Genomic DNA, 18,648 nt, shown 5'->3' on the forward strand with positions numbered 1-18,648 from the left:
ACTGCAGATCCAAGTGCAGGTACTTCCTAAACAATAGGTGGTACGTTCCAACAGGCTTAGTGTATGGGGCACACGAGCTCTGAGGGCAGATGTGTCACATAAGGAAAACTATGCTCCCGCAGGCATGAGCTTGTGGAAGGACAAGCAGAGACCAGAGTGACCAGCACTACTTGGGGACTGAGACTGTGAATAAGGTGAGGAGGAGGTGACAGAGAGAGAGGTGTGGTCAGATGTTCCAAGAACAGAGAGGGAGGCTAGGAGACGGCATCAGGGCATCAGGAGAGAGGTGGAAGGGAGAGGGAAGAAGGGACGGACGAGCATGAGGGCGAGGAAGGATGGAAGAGCAGCGAAGGAGAAGGGACAAAGAGCGGAGAGGAGAAGGGTGCACACTCCCTCTAAGTCTCTGTATTTCCCGCAAAAAGGACTGTCCTGGGGAGAGAAGCAATAGCAGAGGCATTAAAGTTTGCTCACCTTCTTTCCAAGGATCAGCCAGCCAGATAAAAACGTAGGAAGCAAGTTACAAACCGAAGAGATTAAGAGAACGTTAGATATTCAGATAGGCCAGAGAAAGGAGAAGAAAAAAAAAAAATATATATATATATATAGAAGGCAGAAGGAAGACAGGAGAAAGAAAAGGGGAAGGTTGGTTAAGTGAGGGCACCCCCAGAGGGAAGCAGACGCCTCCGTCCATAGCTGACTTGGGTCATGTGGCCATCAAATGGGGACACCATCAGCAGAGGAGGGGCGGAGTTCCAGAGCCAGGACTGTGACTGCACCTGAGGACAGCGGCGCTGGGAGTGAGGGGTCAAAAACCAGGAGACAGAGAACTGAGCAGTGCAACTGAAGGGGAGAAGGTCACAGCGTGGTCCTCGTGAAACCAAGACACTCAGGCGTGTGGCCCCCAAACATGTACCTTTTACTGGCAAGGTGTTTGTAGCCAATATTCATGCTCATGCTTGTTCACTGTTCAATAGTCATTTGTCCTCCTGCCACGGGTGTGTTATCCACCTTAACAGATCTATAAGGGCAGAACCCACAGAGTTCATCCTTTTGGAATAAGGGGTGCGTGACACAGCATCACACATGACGATATCTGATGAGTGATTTCTGATGAGAAGAGTAGATCTGCTGTAGCGAAGATGGTGTACACACAGCCAGTGATGCTAATCCAAACGTTCTGCTCTCTCTAACCATGCTACTGATAGTGGAGATGGTGATGAGAGAAGGCGGGTGGTAATAGTGGTTGTGTAGAAAGCAGCAAATACGTAGTTCTGTTAATGACGGGGATGGTGAACATTTATGGTAAACGGCAGTAAGAATGATGAAGTCGTGATCTCTGCAAAGCTAGGTCACCACTTGGGAAGTAAACTATTGATGGATATGTGTGTGTGTGTGTGTGTGTGTGTGTCAGAGACAGATCAACTATAGATCATTTATGGTTAAACTAGAGTATCACCTGTTCCAGGGCCCTTTCTAGAGACGCCTCAAATAATCAGTCAATAACCACCCTTTCTCCTAAGATACCTAGCAAGAAGAAAGAAGAGTGAACCTGTGGACACATTTCTTTTATCTTTGGACACATTTCTTTTATCTTTGGACACATTTCTTTTATCTTTGGAGGTATCTGCTGGATTTTCTTATGCAAGGAAACTGTCACCCAGGAATTCCTTGGGGAATTTTTAAGTTATACATAGACTCCAATGGCTGAAAAGGACCTCAGAAATCATCTGAATGTGTGGCTCTCAACCAAGATGTGCATCAAAACCTCCTGGGGATTTTTTTTTTCACAATACTGATGCCAAAGCCTCGTTGCATACCAGCCAACTAAATCAAATTACCAGTCGGGGCCGGGCATGAGCACGATGGACACTTTCCCCAGGTGACTCTGATCAACCCGAGTGAGAAATAACCTTCCATTTCACAGAAACCCACGGTCACACCAAACTTAGTGACAGAGTCACAACCAGAAGAGTTGTCTTCATGGCAAGCCTGGCGCTATTCCCCCCGCAAGCTGCCTGCCCAGTCGGCAAGGCTCGCTAGTCTGCGCTCATGGCTACGCTCGCTCTAAAGAAATGCCTGGCCATGCTGGGAGGGAGGGAGAAGGGGGCTGTAACAGAGAAATCAAGAAGCGGGACCAGGGCAACGTGAGCTTCTCGTGGAGCACGTCCTGGCGGTGCGGTGAGGTGACACGATCTCCCCTCCCATCTCTTCCTCGTCTCCTCCACTGTCCCAAACTCAGCGTCCCCAGGGAGACAAGTGTGATTCCAACTCCGCAGAACCCAGGTCCCACCTGGCCCTGTTCCCGAAGCTATTCACACATCCAGCCAGCCCTCGGGAGGCCCCAAACCCAGAAGAAACATGCTCATACTTTCTTGGTGGGAACTTTGATCTTCAAGAATTCCGCCTCTCGGGCCAGCACTTGCCATGGGGCGTGGATCCGGACAAAGACGGAGCCCTGGCTTTTACTCTGTAAGGGACGAGGAAGGAGAAAGAGAAACACTTAGGAGACATAGCTTAAATTCCTGATTCCCCAACTCTCCCAAACAAGAAGCCCAGACCTGTTGTTTCTTCAGTTTCTGGGTTTTGTTCTCTTTATACCTCACCCAGGGCCAGCCCCCTCCCACCCATACCCCATTCACCACTTCTGGTCTAGAAATGCTCTCATCCAGAGTAGGGAAAGGTCCCCAAAGTGTGCTCCCTGGAGCTTCGGTGACTTCAGAGGAAAAGCGGAGTTACAACAATTGTGTTCAGAGATTTGCAATGCAAGCAATTATAATTTTCACAGAAATCCCATTAACGCTTTTTTTTTATTGAAGTATAGCTGATTTATAATATTGTGTTAGCTTCAGGTACACAGCATAGCGATTCGGTACTTACGCAGATTATATTCCAGTATCGGTTATTACAGGATAATGGGTATAATTCCCTGTGCTGAACGGTATATTCTCATCACCTATTTTATATTTAGTAGTTACAGCAGTTAGTCAGTTTACCTCTGCTGGATTCAGTGAACAGTCTGGAACCTGTCTCCATACAGATATTTTCATTGTTAAGTTTGTATTTTTGTTCCACTATTTCGCTGTGTCATAGCCCAAATCACAAAAGTGGATCATCTGAGCCTAAAAGTAATGACATAACTAATCATGTAAATGACACAACTCAGTATAATATCGTAAACATAAATCTTGGGCAGGGCTCCGTGTGAATACAGCTCTGAATCTAGGTCCCAGGACAAGTCATTCTGTGAGTGCACTGATTTCACCCAAAAACGGAAAGTAAGGAAAGGAAACACAGCGATGAATATCTGAAAATTAGGTTTCATTGACTCAGCAGCTCGTCTGGCCCAGGGCACAGGGTATGCTATAAAAACTGGTCAGATTTCAACATGAAGCCATCGGTTTCTTCTCACCTTCAAAGAAAACCTCACACACAAAGGAAAAAAAAAAACCAACACTTTAATTCATTTTGTCACTAAATGAAAAAAGACCAAAACAAGCAGGAAAAATGGGCAAAAGCCCCATTACTGGCGTGAAGCTTCTGAAACCACCTGCAAAATGAGTTACAAACGCTGTGTTCACAAAGGACGCAGGACAAGCCAATGGCAAAACCCCTCATCCGACGACTGCCGGGAGTCACAGAAACCCATGTGATGCAGGCCCGAGCGCCACTGACAATCAGGATACAGCTGCCGAGGGCGGAGTGGGCAGCGGGTCCTGGTGAGTGTGCCCTTCAGAGAGATGCGCTCTCAGTTTCTTGTCGCATTCGCCCCCCGCAGACCACGCTACGGGGGAAAGGCGGGTTTGCTGGCTTCCTGTGCATCTCGTGAAGCAGGCCGTACGGAGGCCAGGACTGAGGAGGCCCCAACCCTGCATGCAGCAAGGGTGACGCTGCTCACAGAAAAGCAGGGACAATCCTCCGCAAAGTCGTCTGCGAAGACCAGATGGTCTCCGTCGATACGCCCTCGGTCTCAGTGTAGCACTGAAGATGCCAGTGGAGGCATCTGAGCACATCCCCCCGTGTGCCAGGCAGAGAACCAGGTAGCAGGGAGAAGACTGGCTTTCCCCACCAAAGTGCACTGTCTACAACGGGGCCCACGCGGGTTTTTGAGATGATGAATAAGATAAAAAGACATTTTATGATGCTCGTAATGCAAGTGAAGACTGTCTCTCTGATTCTGAAGGCACTCTACCACGTCTTCAATAATTCAGACGTCCAGGAGCTCCCCCCACTTCGGGGACTTTTGGGGAGAAGAATGAAGAAGAAACCAGGATTTCGCAGGAAGACTGAACTGTGGTCTGAAAGTCTCGGATGGTCTAGAGTTGACAAATACCTGAAAATAATACCCATCACTGTGACGCATCTGCACTGAGCGTGAATCGTGTGGCCGGACAGGGCAGGGAGCTTGTGTGCTTTGGCTCGTACTATGGTCACGGGTACTATCACTCTCCACTTTATTGTTTAGGAAATCGAGGCAGGGAAAATTCAAATAATGTGTCCAAAGTTACACAGGTAGTATGATTTTGCAAAGTATTCGAATCCAGGCAGTCTATGCTCTACCTGGTGGTTTTCTCCTCTCATCCCAAAGACAGACAGGACATTTACTGCGCACAGTTAAAAACCACACGCGAGGGCTGCAACAGAACTTAAAGACATGCCTTTTAGACTAAAATTGAATCAAAGGGTGGGAGGAATCTAAGAGGCAGTCCTAAGCTGAAACACGGAGCCTTCAAGCTCCCAAGTGGACACAGTTCCGACAAAACCCTGGAACCGGCTTTCACTGAGAAATTGCCCCGATTTCTCTGTCCACCTATGGCCGCAACACCAGGACCACGAGACAGAGTCATCAATCACTTGCTGCTACTTCTAACGGTAATTTTAGCTTTTCTAATTTAGCGAAAAGAAAGAGGAAGAAAAGAAACCATCTGTGAAGCTGACCTGAAGCCCCAGCTCTCCATCATGGCCCCAGAAATGATGTTTTCAGTGAAAGATGGCAGACAGTACCATCCCTCTCACTAAGATGAAATCGTGACTATTATTGATTTTTAAATATTTGGTTTCATCTTTGTTTTTAAATTGTGATGAACCCCTTTTTCGTTAACTTTATCTGGAAGCGGTGCCTCAAGTGTGTACCAAATGTCCATTAAGTGGCTGCAGATGTTTGAGAAAGGGGTTGGGAGGGCCAGGGTCCACCCGTGGCCTTGGTGGCAGACTGCTAGCTGTCCCCTGAGAGCCATTCTCCTTTTATTTTTTAACTAAGCATATGGCCTTCAAGAATGAAGACTGCATCCCACTTGAACTTAGGTGTAACCGTAACACTCATTCCTGGCCTACATGGTACAGGTGGAGGGGTGAAGCAGCCCCTGGTAGGTCCCTGCAAAGATGCAAGCGCGGGGGCCTACTTCTGCCCCTTCATCCTCTTCCCTACCCCTGGATCTACAGCCTGAAACACGAATACAAGTGCCTTAGACCTCGAGGTCAAAGTCAAGGCCAGAAAAGTACCAAGAGAGACGTTGGGTCCTGACTCTACGGCGTGCCTCCGCCACCCTGGGCTGTCTCTGGGATTTTTATGTGAAAGGTAAAACTCCACCTTGTTTAGCCCCTACGATTATAGAGGCTCTATCGATTGCAGCCCAACCGTGTATTAAACTGATGTAAAATTGTTCCCCAATGTCGGGGCATTCGTTCCCTCCAGCAAAGCATGCTGCTTCGCCATTCTGCACAAATGGAACTTGTTTCAAAGGAAAATAAAAGCTGGAATGCAGTTGCGCTGGTGCTAACATCTAGTCAACCATGTTTCTTTCATGCCGTGCGACATTGTTACCTTCTCATAAGAAGAACACCGAGATGTATGTCTCCCGGAAACAAACAAACAAATACTTGAAAATCCCTCAGCAGAACCGTCACCAAATGCAGAAGCTCTTTTTACTAACCCAGAAATCGAAAAATTGGAAGTTAACATAAATTGAACTAAAAAAGAAAAAAAAATGTCCTGTTCTCCAGGCCCAGCTAACTTCCATCCCACCTTGGATTTGGATTCCTTTAGGCATGGGAGGGGAACAGAAAGAGCTTGGGATTTGGATTCGAATAGATTGGGATCTGAATCCTGGATTTTACAGCTGTAGGACATCGGGCAAGTCACTTAACGAAGGGAGCCTCGGTTTCTCCATCAGTAGATGTCAGTCAGCCACTGCAGTGATGGGGATTCGCTCTACTCAACGAAAATGGCAGCTTCTTGACTACAGGGACAGTACCTGACACTTCGTTTGTGTCCCTCAAGCACCTGGCACAGGCTGGACACAGAGTAGGTCTTCACAGAACTCCTGCAACTGATAGAAAAGACTTGGGGAAAACCGTTCCTGTTAGATTAAAATCTTGGTTTGTTTACTGCCTTAAAGTTTTTTTTATCTATAGGATTTTCAGAATGTCCCATGGACCTAAAGAACTCCATGGGTTCCAAGTATGATTCATCTCTAGAATCTGAGGACACGGTCAGAAGGCATTGTTTTCCGAAACCAACACAAAACTTAACACGAAGTATAAGAGATTAGGCATGAGAGCATATAATCCATCCCTAAAAGAGGTTTCATAACTAAGTAATCAGGGCGAGTGGAGGGGCCCCCAAATCTCATCAAGCAACTACAATTTAAGTTCATGTAAAATGAGCTGAAACGTATGATCTGGTTCTGGTCGTCAGAGAAAGGAGAGCCAGTGCGCGAAGGTTTCCCTAAGAAAGCACAAACCCTTCCATCTTGGGGATGCTCTACCCCAGGGCTAACAAACGTGAAACACACGATGGGGCAGGAACGTCCCTCCAGCGCAACTGAAACAGCTCACAAAACTACATACCTCTTTTCCCCATGATTCCATGTTCATACAACCCTACAAATTCTGTTTCTCCGGCTCCTGGGTATCAGGAGGAAGCACCCAAGAGGAGGCTGTCAGTGCTCTGGTCAGAGGAGATGATAGTCCTCAACCATCACCTGACTCTCAGCTCTTTCAGTGTCTTTCAAGGTGTGTCAGCTGGTTTCCTTCATCACTAAGTAAACCAACGGAAACCTGAGTTCACAAGAGGCAGAGTCAGGTCCCCATCTTGAGCCCATGCCCTAACTCATCCGCCAGTCTCTCCCTTCCTCCCTTCTTCGCTCAAGTTGACCCAACAGCAGACCTGATCACACGCATGTTCTCTAAGGCACCAGCCCCTCCCGCCCTCCCTGGACTCCAGACACACAGCCCTTCTCACTGGTTTCCAACTGGTCCAGCCAGCTTCTCAGTTCAGAACCTGCTCGGGGCAGGCTTCCCTGAGCCCCGAGTTTTGCGTGGTCCCCCTCTGACCTGCACAGCTCCCATCCCCCTCCTTCCTAGCACTAACCACTCCTGCACTCACTGTAAGCAGGTGTCTAATGCCTGGCTTCCTGGCCAGACCTAAGCTCCATGCAGACAAAGACTGCGTCTGTCCTGCTGATTGCTTTGCCCTCAGCAGCCACCGTGCCCCTGGCACACAGGAAATGCTCGGTAACTACGTCTTACAACTTCCATACACACACACAGATTTCATTGGTTCTGTTCAGATCCTGTGACCAATTTCTAAAAATTGGCTACCCTTAAGTGTCATTTCTGAATCTTCGTCTTATGCCCACAACTAAAGTTGTTCAAGTTTCCACCTGACCAGGAACCTTATATAAAAACCTCGCGGGAGGTCGCCTCTGTTCTTCTCAGTAGCCCTGGGGTCCTCACTGCATCTTCAGGGCACTGCTCCCATCCCTAGAGGTCTACTGCATCAGCATGAGCTCATCCTGGTGTTCACAAAACAGCCTGAACTGAACTGGAGCTGGACGTACCTGGAACCTCTCTGCCTTATAGGCTCGTAAGGGTATCGCAACCTTAAGGAGAAGAATCGGGGATGCTCTGAAGAATAAAGGACACTTCAAATGTAGAAGTCGTGGGTCTCTTTATCTTCCAGGCATCAGACTTCCGCGTACCATTCAACACCCCCATGCTGACGGCTCAAAGCAGGGTCAGCTGACGACCACGGTGCATTTCTGAAGAGGAACTGACTTGGCCAAAGGATGCTGGAGTTGAAGAGGCCTCCAGAGACGCCTCACATCTTTCTCAAGCAGCAGATGAAGACCTCGGAGCTCAGGGGGCCGAGCGGCTGGGTTATGCACACACAGCTAGTTAGCAGCAGAGCCAGGAATGGAATCCAGGCCTCCTGACATCAGGGTCCATGCCATGGTGCCTGTGAGGGATAGCGTCACGTGTCCCTGGGGACTCCCAACCCGTCCAGGGCAGTGCTATGCCCCACACACGGGAGATTAAGCAGATGGGGGACAGGGGACTGGGCGTGGGGGGAGCCACGCTCCCACACACCTCCCCCTAGAGCTGCAGCCACTGCTCAAAGCCCTTGTCAGGGACCGGAGGCCGCTCACTCCTGGTGAGATTTTCCGTATGGTTCACGTCTCGTTGTCTTCCAAAGATCGCGTGTGGCTTCACCAGACCACGTCCCCCCTCCGGAGAGACGAGAGTGAATGGGAGGCAGTCCCCGTCAAACGCTGGAACCCGATACTCCACGAGCCTCCTTCCCCGCAGCCCGGCCAAGTCAGCCCGGTGCTGACCCTGGACGCCTGCGTGTGCTCTGGGCCCAGCCTGCCGTGAGAACACTAGCTGCAGCCTGGAGCGGGCTGCCAGGGGCGGGGCGGGGGCAGGGAGATGATGGAGAGGGACCAAGAGGGGCAGACGCCTCCCAGATATCACCAACCTGGGTCACCTCGGACCCGCAAGGAACAAGGGCATGCGGTCCCATGGGGAGGGTGAGACGAAACCGCAGGGGCTCCCATGTTCTCAGATCACCGAGGTTGACGTCCACGCAGCTGGAGGACTTACACCAGGCGGTACTGAGACTGTGGCTGGGGCAGACCAAGGAGGAATGTGGGGTGTAGCCCTGAGAGCAGGAAATCAGAGCAGAAAATGAGAAGGTCCTCACAACGGCCCCATGGAGGAACACCCTGGTCTACCTGTGCCATCGTTAAGACCAAAGTCTTAACTTCCTTCAGGAACCTCCAACCCATGGTCCGGGAGCAGGGTCTGCCTGGGCCACCCAGAGACACAGTGGCTGGGAACTAAGTGCAGGGAAGAACTGGAGGAGGAAGAGGTGAAAACCTGCTTTCCCGGGAGGCCCCAGATGACCCTCCCCTCCAACCCTCTCCTCCCCAGGCCAAGGGGAGGATGGGTGAGTGATCAGCAAAGACGGGGGCAGGACCAAAGGCCCACCGAACCCTGCCCCAGGGACCACCCCCGCCCCCCAAAAAAGTACCAGTAGCAAGACTGCTCTTATAGAAAAGGCTTCTCCTTCCCAAGCAAAGACTGGGGACAACCCAGCCAGGGTCCTACGGCGATGGAAACTCAGCCACCCACTCTTGTCATGATTTTGTCAAAGGAAACAGCTGTCACCAAAAGTTCCTGGAAGTGGGGGATGGCCTTCTGTGCTACCAACATGGACAGGCGCCCAGAAGAGATGACCTCTGGACCTGGTAGCACAGTCTTTAAACTGTGCATCGCACATCACTGTACTCCCCACAGTTGGCACCCAGGAAACCTCTTCTCAAGCCCAGGTGAAAAACTGGGGAGGAGGGAACCCAGCAAAAATTAAGGAGTCAGACCCTCCGATACACCAAGGGCTGAGACAGCCAGCTCCCCGCCTAATCCCTGACCCACAGGGGCCCCCAGGGCAGCCCAGCACTCTGGAAGGACGGGGACCTCATGGGGAGTCAGCAACAGAGTGGGATTAAGTGTTCCCTGGGCTTCTTTCCACTTCAAAAACCCACAGAAGAAAATGGGGGAAATCTTCACCATTGTTATGGGACAGACTGGTCATGGGAAGGCCATGGGTATTAGGGTTCGAAGACTGACTGGGTCCTGGGCCCCAGCTCTGTCACTTCCCAGCCATACCATTTTTGGCGAGTCACCAAAGCTCTTGAAACTCATAGGCAATGTTAAAATAATTGAAATGATTAATAGTAATACCACCTGGAGGAGAGAAGGAGGGACTGTATGAGGGACCCGTGGAATCTTCCAGGGGTGGTAGATATACTCATTGTCTTGAGTATGATGATGGCTTCATGGGTTCGTACATATGCCCAAGCTCAACAGATCAGATCATTTTAAATAGGTACAGTTTATTATACATCGAATATACCTCAATAAGGCTAGGGAATAAAGACTTGCAAAAATGTAAAACAGCGCCACATTTCTCACCGTTTTTTTCTTTTGAAAAATATTACTTTTCATTAAAATGTGTTATTTATAACATATAAAATGTCATTTATAGCATATAAAATGTGTTTATTTATGTTACATAGACATGTTATTTATTTAAAATATATTATATACTGTTAGCTTTTAATTAATAAATAGGTATTCAAAAGCTAATACTGACTCTATGGTAACAGAATCAAATGAGATGATACACAGGGAAGTGTTCTGCAAACTCTAAGCTGTGTATGAAAGGATGTTTTTAAGAGCAAGGTCAAGGGCAGCCCGTGCCAAATCTCTGCCCTGGGACTCAAAGTGCAGAGCATCCTGCTGCCCCTTGGGCCACAGGGCACATGCCCTTGACCTCCACAGGGATGCGACCACGCTCCTTGGATCCCACTTGAGAGACATCAGAGCTGAGCCCACCGTGGCAATAGTCCCTGGCTTCTCCGAACACCCCCAAGTGAAGTTAAAGGAGAATGTTTCCCTTGGGAATTTAGAATGTGGGCAGTAACAGGCGGAACGGAATCCAGGAGCCAGAGACCCAACTTCTACCACAGAAGAGGATAAAAACCCATAAGCCCTGAAGATGTTGGCAGAAAGCACGGCGCCTCTCCCAAGACCAGGCCCCAAGCACAGAGGCCCAGCCCCAAACAGAGGGGAAAAGGTCACAGATAAACCGGAGGAAAGACCGGAGGAAAATGCCGCCCTTTCCTATTCGTCACAGGAGAACTATTTTGGACAGTCGACATCTCCCAAGTGGAATCAGATGCTGCAAATAGCAGCTCTCAGCAACCTCTCACCCCACCAGGACCCTGCAAGCATGTCAAAGCCCAGAGAGGTGAAAGGCAGCTGCAGAGCAGGGGCAGAGGGTCGCCTAGCTGGGCCGCTGATAGAGACCTGGACCAAAGATGACTCACGGGTCCTGGCTGGGCTGGGACAGTCCCAGGTCATGTCTTCTGCCTCATCATTCTATCCAGTGCAGCATTTCAGTATTACCAAAACTGTCCCAGATTAGACAATAAATCATACAGTCTCCCTACAGACCACCAGTGAGCGCCACTACATTCAACAGCCAGCAAAACCTTTGGGCAGGAATGCCCAGTATCTCCTTCCGGACCTGCATTCCTTTGGCCCGTGTAATAAATGTCCCACTCAGAGAAAAGCATTTCCAGGAGTTTAAAAGCCCATCACGTTACCTTTCAAAGTACCCATCTCTCTCGTATTCCTCCTAACTCAAAACTTGTGTGATGTGTTGATTCAGATACTTGTCTTCCCTCCTCAAGACACTTCTATAAAACCTTCATGCTCTCAGTCATTAACTCCCCTCGCCTTCCCTCCAAAAGATGTGCCCTTGCCTTGTCTGAGCAGTGACTCACCTCTCCCCTAAGGAATATCTCCACTGTTTCGTACTATTCAATCACCCCATCGTATTTCAATTCGACAAGTATTTATCGGGTAACAACGGTGTGACCAGCAATATGCTAAGAGTTAAGGGCACGCAGAAGAAATGCAAGCCATCCTGCGGCTCCCAGTCTCCTTAAAAACCAGATAAATGATATCTAACACACAAGACAGATGAATAACATCGTGACCGGGGTGATTAATGTCCAAATGGACAGGACGACTAGTCAATGCTCATTCGTTGGCCGTTTCCCCTTTCACTCATCAATAATTGCTAGATTTTGCGCCCAGAGAAGTACTCTTCCCGGATCTCAGCCATATGTTTTCAGTAGAACTGGCCCCACCGTCAACTCCAGGAATCAGACCAATTAGCTTGAGCCCATCGGCATACCCATCCCCCTGGCCACAACAACTAGTTCTGGAATATGTTTGTAATGCAACCGGAACCTATAAGACGTGAGGAAATGTTGGCTAGGGTTTCGGGACAAAGCAGCTTTCTCTTTCTGCCAGAACTCTGGGGAGAAGAGTGGCAGTCGGCGGAAGCCCTGGGTCAGCCAAGGGACCACTGAGTAAGTAGAGGATGGAGTGGACCCTGCAAAAGGCTGAGCAGAAAGATGGAGAAACAGGGGGTCCTTGGGAACCTCATTTGAGCTGCTAGATTAGTCCTCACCAGACCTACGTATGGGCTTTCTGATTACATGAGCTTATAAATTTCCTTTGTTGCTTAAACCAGTTGAGTTGGGTTTTCTGTCGATGCGACCAGGAGTTCTCAATGACAGAAGAAACCCGTGGAAGAGCTGACTCCAGGCTGGAGGAGCCAGAAAGGATTTCCTGGAGGAGAGGGAACCTGAGTGGTACTTCGAACACCGTGATGGGATTTCCATGTACAAAAGGCTGTGGGTGGCACCAAGAGGAGTGGGATGAGGCTGCAGAAGTGGAGCGCAGATGGGTTGAGATGCAGCCCGTGCTGGACACACCACCCACAATGCTGCTGTTGCCCGTGAAGCTCACAATAGTGACCTTGTGGGTCAGCCCTGTGCACTCCCCTGGATTCATTATACCTTTGCCAGGATAAAGAATAATGAAAGTCCCCCCCATCAGGGAACCCTGAGAGAATGCCCTCCTCCTTCACCTTCTCAATGGAGTAGGGAACGCTTCCCACCTTCTAGCAAGACCAAGAAGTGCAGCAGACAGGCAGTGACTGTCCATCTGCTCTGGGGTTGGTCTAGGCCATGGTCAGCAGAATAAAGGAGAAGCCTCTCAGTGCTGCTGTGACCTCCTCCAGGTCAGAGGAAGCAGGTTTCTTGAAGGCACGGCTCGGACGACTCCTTCTCGGGGTCATTAACCCTTCGTAACTGAGGTCTCATACAGGGAGGCAGACTTTGAACAAGTACAAAGAAGCTGTAAAATCTTCTGCAACCTAGTTACAAGCTTTCTTCGGCCAAAGAACCCTTTCTTCCCACCAAATACTGCACGGGGCTACCCGCGTTGACCTTTGGAGGCCAGAGCTCCACCTGCCCACCCCCACTTGGCCCTGAGATGTTCTCTGTGTCTCTGCTGTGCAAACCACAGGAGTTGTACCATCCCCTTAGGAAATGGGTGGCAGCTTTTTTGTCCCAATGACCAGGTAGCATCACGACCCTTTAGTGGATGGAGGGAAGGATGCCAAACGTGCTTCACAGTACCGGGAAGTCCCACCCAAGGAAAAATGATCCTCCCTGAGGAAAATGCTCCATCAGGAATCGCTGCTCTGCAGCTCAGAGAGAGGACGCTGAAACCCCTGTGCTACCTACAGAACGTCAGACCTGACCTAAACGCCGGAGTGAGCGCCTATCACACCTGTCCCCGCCCCCCTCCCCACCAGACTCAGCCTTGAAAGATATTAAGGTAGAGCTTAGAGAAGTCGGCTCATGAGTAAAGGCTATTCGATTAACTAAAACCTAGATCTTGGCTCGACACAGATGCACTGATCGGGGGACACTCAGGAAAAGACCCATCGACGGTGATGAGAGAAAAAGAAGAGGGAAGCTGCTTGTTGTGTGGGCTCCCAAAGAGATCCAGAATTTGGCCCATCTGCCAAGAGTACCGTGAAAATAGTCCATCAGCCTAGAGCGGTTTGGAGGCCGGGGGTAAAGCAGATGGGGTCCCTGAGAAGCAGAGGGCATTGAAGGAAGAGCTCAGAGAGGCTCAGCTTCAACTCCCCGCTCTGCCATCTACCCGCTGTGCGATCCCGGGTGTGTGAAGCGGCCTCTCTGAGACTCAGTTTCCTTTTAGGTAAAAGAGAAAAATAATAACCCAGAAGCCACAGGGGGCCCACAGCGTGCTTGTGAAGATCAGCAAGAAGATGAGAAAGGCACCTCGCCCGGTGCCCGGCTCAGGATAAGCAGGTGCTCCAGCCGATAATAACTGGATTCTGCAAGCGGAGCCCTCCGGCCAGAGGAATTTGAATCGAGGGGGTTTGTGCAATCCAGTTTCCAGGATCCTCCCTTCTTTCCCAGAAAAACCTGGCTCCCGGGGCACTTTTTTCCCTCTCTGAGCCAAGAGCCCAGTTTGGAACACATCCCCTCTACGTGGCCAAAACAGGCTTTTCGACCGCAAGTCTCTGCACACACACCTCGCGGAGCCGGCCCTGCTGGAGGCCGCCCGCCCCTCCCCACGGCCCCGGGTCTGGAAAAAAGGGTCATCAACCACGCTAATTAAATCTGCAGATGATAACAAACCGGGCGGTGCTGCGAACAGCACCAGAGAGGATGGGGAAATAAACGAGAAGGGACCTGGGGATTTAGAAAATATGGGACAGGAAATAACAAAATGAGAGTCGATGCAGAAGAATGCAAGTAACTCTAACTGAGGGGAATAATCAGAAACATCGACCCGGGCTGGGGGGAGGAGAGGGAAGCTGGGAAAAGCCTGAGGCGCTGAGGGCTTGGGGTAGGTGAAAGGCAGGTGGCAAGTGGAAGTGTCGAGAGCAAGAGGGGAGCAGCAGCAAGCCGAGCTCCAAGCCTGCAGGTGAGACCAGATGGGGCACGTGCAGCAGTGGCTGACTCAGGCCCGGGGCCCAGGCGGCAGGGCTGAGCAGCACTCTCCAAGGTGAGCCTCCATTCACACCTCCTCCAGGAAGCCCTCCCGGACTGCTCACCTGTCACTCGTCTGTGACAAGTGGCCCCATGTTTGATTGGTGGGCATCCTTTTTCCACATCTGACTCCCCAGTCTCCACCAGACTCTCAGCCCCCCGGGGGAAAACGCTCTGGCTCTGCAGCTCACCAAGTTCCTCCCGGCATCAGCGCTAAGTCCGGGGGAGGCTTTCAACAGAAAGGAGGGTCTGCATCATCTCCAGCAACACAGGAAAGATGAGGATTTCTGTCTGCAAGCCCTCGTGGTTCAAGATCACATCTGAGGCGTCTCCGTCTTCATCTCTACGCCCCTGACGCTGGCGTGATGCTTAGTGCGTGGTGCCCCCGAGTCAATGCATGTTGTCTGTTTAACCCTTTGCGGGTCAGAACACAAACCAGACGCTGTTCAGGGTCCTGGAGCCAGAGGACAAAGGACGCATGTGGCATGTGCCACACGATGAGGCACGTGCCCCACCGCCTCGTGTGACAGCGACTCTTCTGACGTCACCACAATGCGGGCAGTGGCTTCTTCAAGGCTCCAGTGGTCTCCCTGGGGTGCCCGCCTCCCTTCACATGAAGACTTCATAACCAACAACCAGGATCAACAGCGATCGGGAGAAGAAGGTAGAACGCTGGCCCTGCAGAGAAACCTCACTGCTGCTGGGACCACTGCCAAGTCAAGCCCCCATGGAGAAGGGCAGGAGCCCCCCTAAAGCCATGAATTCTCGTCAAACGTGTGTGTTTTAAGGGATGAAGGAAGCCAACACCGAACACTTGCTTTGAAGCTCAGTCTCCTTTGGCATCAGGAACAACAGGAGGGGAAATAAACATCAAAAGTGCTGGAAAACCTCCCTGGGAGAGGCCGGGGACGAAGGTGGTTTTCGAGTGCCTTCTACGCAAAGCAGATTCCTTCGAACCCAAGCCCACAGGACACTCACGATTCTGAGAGGTCCCTGGAGAGAGAGCCCACGGCCTTTCCCACTCCTCGGACCCACACTATCCGAGCATCACTCAGCCCCCAAGAGGGGGGTGGGGACAGACAAGGGGCAAGTTGACGGGACACAGAGACCCAGGCCCTGTGCCAGCTCCCCACTTCCCATCTGTGCCTTGGGTGTCACACCTGTGCCTCCCTGGGCTCGGCTTATGCTTACCTATAAAATGACAGGGCTGAGCTCGGAAAGTCCAGTCCCACTGAGAGATCCTTTGACTTCACAAAGGGCAGGAATTCTCTTAGCATTTTAGATTCAAGAACTGGCCTTTCCGTCCGTCTACTGCAAATGTAATTTGACAGGCTGTGAAGCTCCCACCCTCCTGGGAAAACCCGGGAGTCACAGAGACTTACACCATCTAGATAGAACCGTGTTTCTTCTTGTCTCCTTCCCCACGCCTCCCACCCCTGTCCTCGTATTCTAAACCTTGAAAGGATCGAAGGCCCTACTCAGGGGGAGACACCACTCTGCTGGATGAGAAATGCAGCAGGTCCCAGCCAGCAAGAAGGGTAACTATCCTAACCAAGTGCTTATCCTAACCAACGTGGCCACGTGCAGTTGTGCAGGTCACGCACTGCACAAAGATGCTACGGTAAGGGGGCACCAACCATAAAGAAGATATCTTAGAGTCACATTATTTACTAGGTCAGCTTTCTGGTGATGGCAGTAAAGTTTTGATCAAATAAAACCATCATATTAAGACAATTTTCCAAAAATGGAAGGAAAGCATCTTGAGGAAGACAGCCTTTTTTCCAACTGGCATGAAGATACCATACGGGCTGGCTGTGGCCCCAGTCTTAACCCCGGATGCTGATCCACAGGAAAAGGGCCAGAGAGAAAGGGGGCAGCACCACTTAGTGTCCTTTCCACGGCCCCAAAGCAAAACTTGCTCTCAAGAATGTAATCTGAAAAAGTCATCCACATGGGTTGTAAGTGACGAGTAAGCCAAAGCAGACCGCCCCAGGGATATCTATATTTTTTAAAAGATCAAGTGGAAGGATGGCGTCTTAAAGACTGGCCCCTGTCTCGTTCAAGCATTAGCACCTGGAGTGCAGTAAGCAGTCTCCACAGTCCACCAGGACCGATGGAGCCAACGGAGGACTGGCAGGAACCTCCCAGAGGGCAGTGGACGAATCCGGGTCTCCTGAAGTCCCAGCACACAAGGAGCCCCTGGCTGCTGCAAAGGCCAGCATAACCCACTCAGAACCCTCCCCAGGCCTCCCACACAGGACGTGCTCAGGGCGCCTCATGACTGTCTCTGAGGCCAGAGAAATCTGGAGGTGCAGCATCTTCTATGCTCTTTTTGTCCATTCTGCCACCAAGAGAACCAGAGAAGCAGTCCACAAACTAGTCCCGGGATGGCAGCCGGCTCTAACCAGGTCCAGGTAAGTGAGACAAGGGGAAAATGTGTTTTCAATTCTCCTCGTCCTGGGAGCCGGCTGTTTCTGAGCGCTCTCCCTAGGCTCCTCCCACCTGCCTCTGGCCTTGCTCTGAAGGGTCTGTGACCTGGGCTTTCCTACGTGCTGACTCTCACACAGCACTGAACCCACATCCTTTCCAGCTAATGGAGGCCCTGGGAGGTCCTCAGGAAGCTCATAGTCTAAACTCAGGTGCCCACATGCAGGGACTTCCAAGTGACAAGTTTGTCCGTCTATGACAAGGCCACCCTTCTGAGGCATAACAGGCCAGTGAAGGTCTGATTCCACCAGCTGAACCGAGACAGCGACTTGGAAGGCTGTACCTGGCCAGCGACTCACAGCAGACCTCAGCGTACAAGGAGGCTGATGGGGGAGGGGGTGCAGGTCCAGGGGCCTTTCTGAAGCAGCTCACATCACACCGCCTGGGTGAGGGCTGCACAGCTCGGTGAGTGTGAACACTGGACTCCACACTTCAGAAGGGTGGATCTGACAGCACAAGAACTATATCTCAATTTTGTTAAGAATCATGCTACCCAAACCCCCATTTCTGCCCACAAAGAGGGCCAGTCCTGCCAGGACTCTGGACAGGCTTCCTAAATAGTCTTTTTCTTAGGAAAAGAAGGTGCCCCTGGTCCCAGGAGGAGGCTGGTATAATGAAAACAAACAAACAAAAAAATCAGGATCCGGAACCAGACAGCCCTAGGATTTTTCTTATGACCTTGTATGACCTTGGCGGTTATTTCACCTCTCTGAGCCCTGGTCCATGGAATGGGGGAGATGCCGCCCTTCACGGGGCCACCGTGAACAGCCGATGTGAGGAGGTGTGGGGACACTGTCCACGGTGCCCACGTGGCAGGTGCACACCATGTGTTTTCTTCCGAGACAGGTTTTGCACTGGGGCCTTTTTTTCTTTTTCAATGTTTGGTAACCTGGGCTGGTCAGCGAGGCTCCTGTAAGTGTCGCATTTCCATGCTACTATAGATAAATGAGGCCAGGAGCAGGGCTGAAAGCGAGGGGCCCTGCCGGGTCAGCACTCAGTAACTGCGCCCGGAAGTGCCTAACGCAGCCCCCTTTCTTTCTCGCCCTCAGGACACCTGGTGTCCCCGGCTCTTGAACTCTGGCCTGTGTCATCCTCCAGCTCTCCTGCGGGACCAGCTAAGCCTCCGACTCCGGACAGCTTCGGGGCTGCCATGCAGACGGCAAACAGTGTCCATCGTTTGCCGGACTCTGCGGGCAAACACTGTCCACCTGGCTCTGCACTGCATTCCCCTCCCCGTCCACGTCCCTGCCGTCCCCGCCTCGCTGGGGGATTCGGGCTGGAGCCGGCCCAGCACCCAGGGGAACCCAGGGAGTCCACTGGAAGCGTGAAGGAGGCGGGCGGAGCACATTCCGTGGATGAGGGACGGGCTGAGCCAAAGCATCCTCTCTGGCAGCTCTTCGGCCTTTCCCCCAACACGTCGGGACAAAGGAGGTGC

The 18,648-nt window shown here is 51.2% G+C and overlaps 1 protein-coding gene across 1 annotated transcript in view; it reads right to left on the minus strand.

The window, feature by feature from the left end:
* The window catches only part of ANO2 (anoctamin 2), a gene marked incomplete at its 5' end in the record, with an annotated part of 318,386 nt that overhangs the window by 259,269 nt on the left and 40,469 nt on the right, over positions 1 to 18,648 (minus strand). The window contains one exon of the mRNA XM_082849511.1: positions 2,369 to 2,467. Within this exon, the coding sequence (XP_082705637.1) occupies positions 2,369 to 2,467 (99 nt within the window). The remainder of the gene's footprint in view (positions 1 to 2,368; positions 2,468 to 18,648) is intronic.

The sequence above is a fragment of the Leucopleurus acutus genome, assembly GCF_964270905.1.
Source record: "Leucopleurus acutus genome assembly, chromosome: 11".
NCBI lineage: Eukaryota > Metazoa > Chordata > Mammalia > Artiodactyla > Delphinidae > Leucopleurus > Leucopleurus acutus.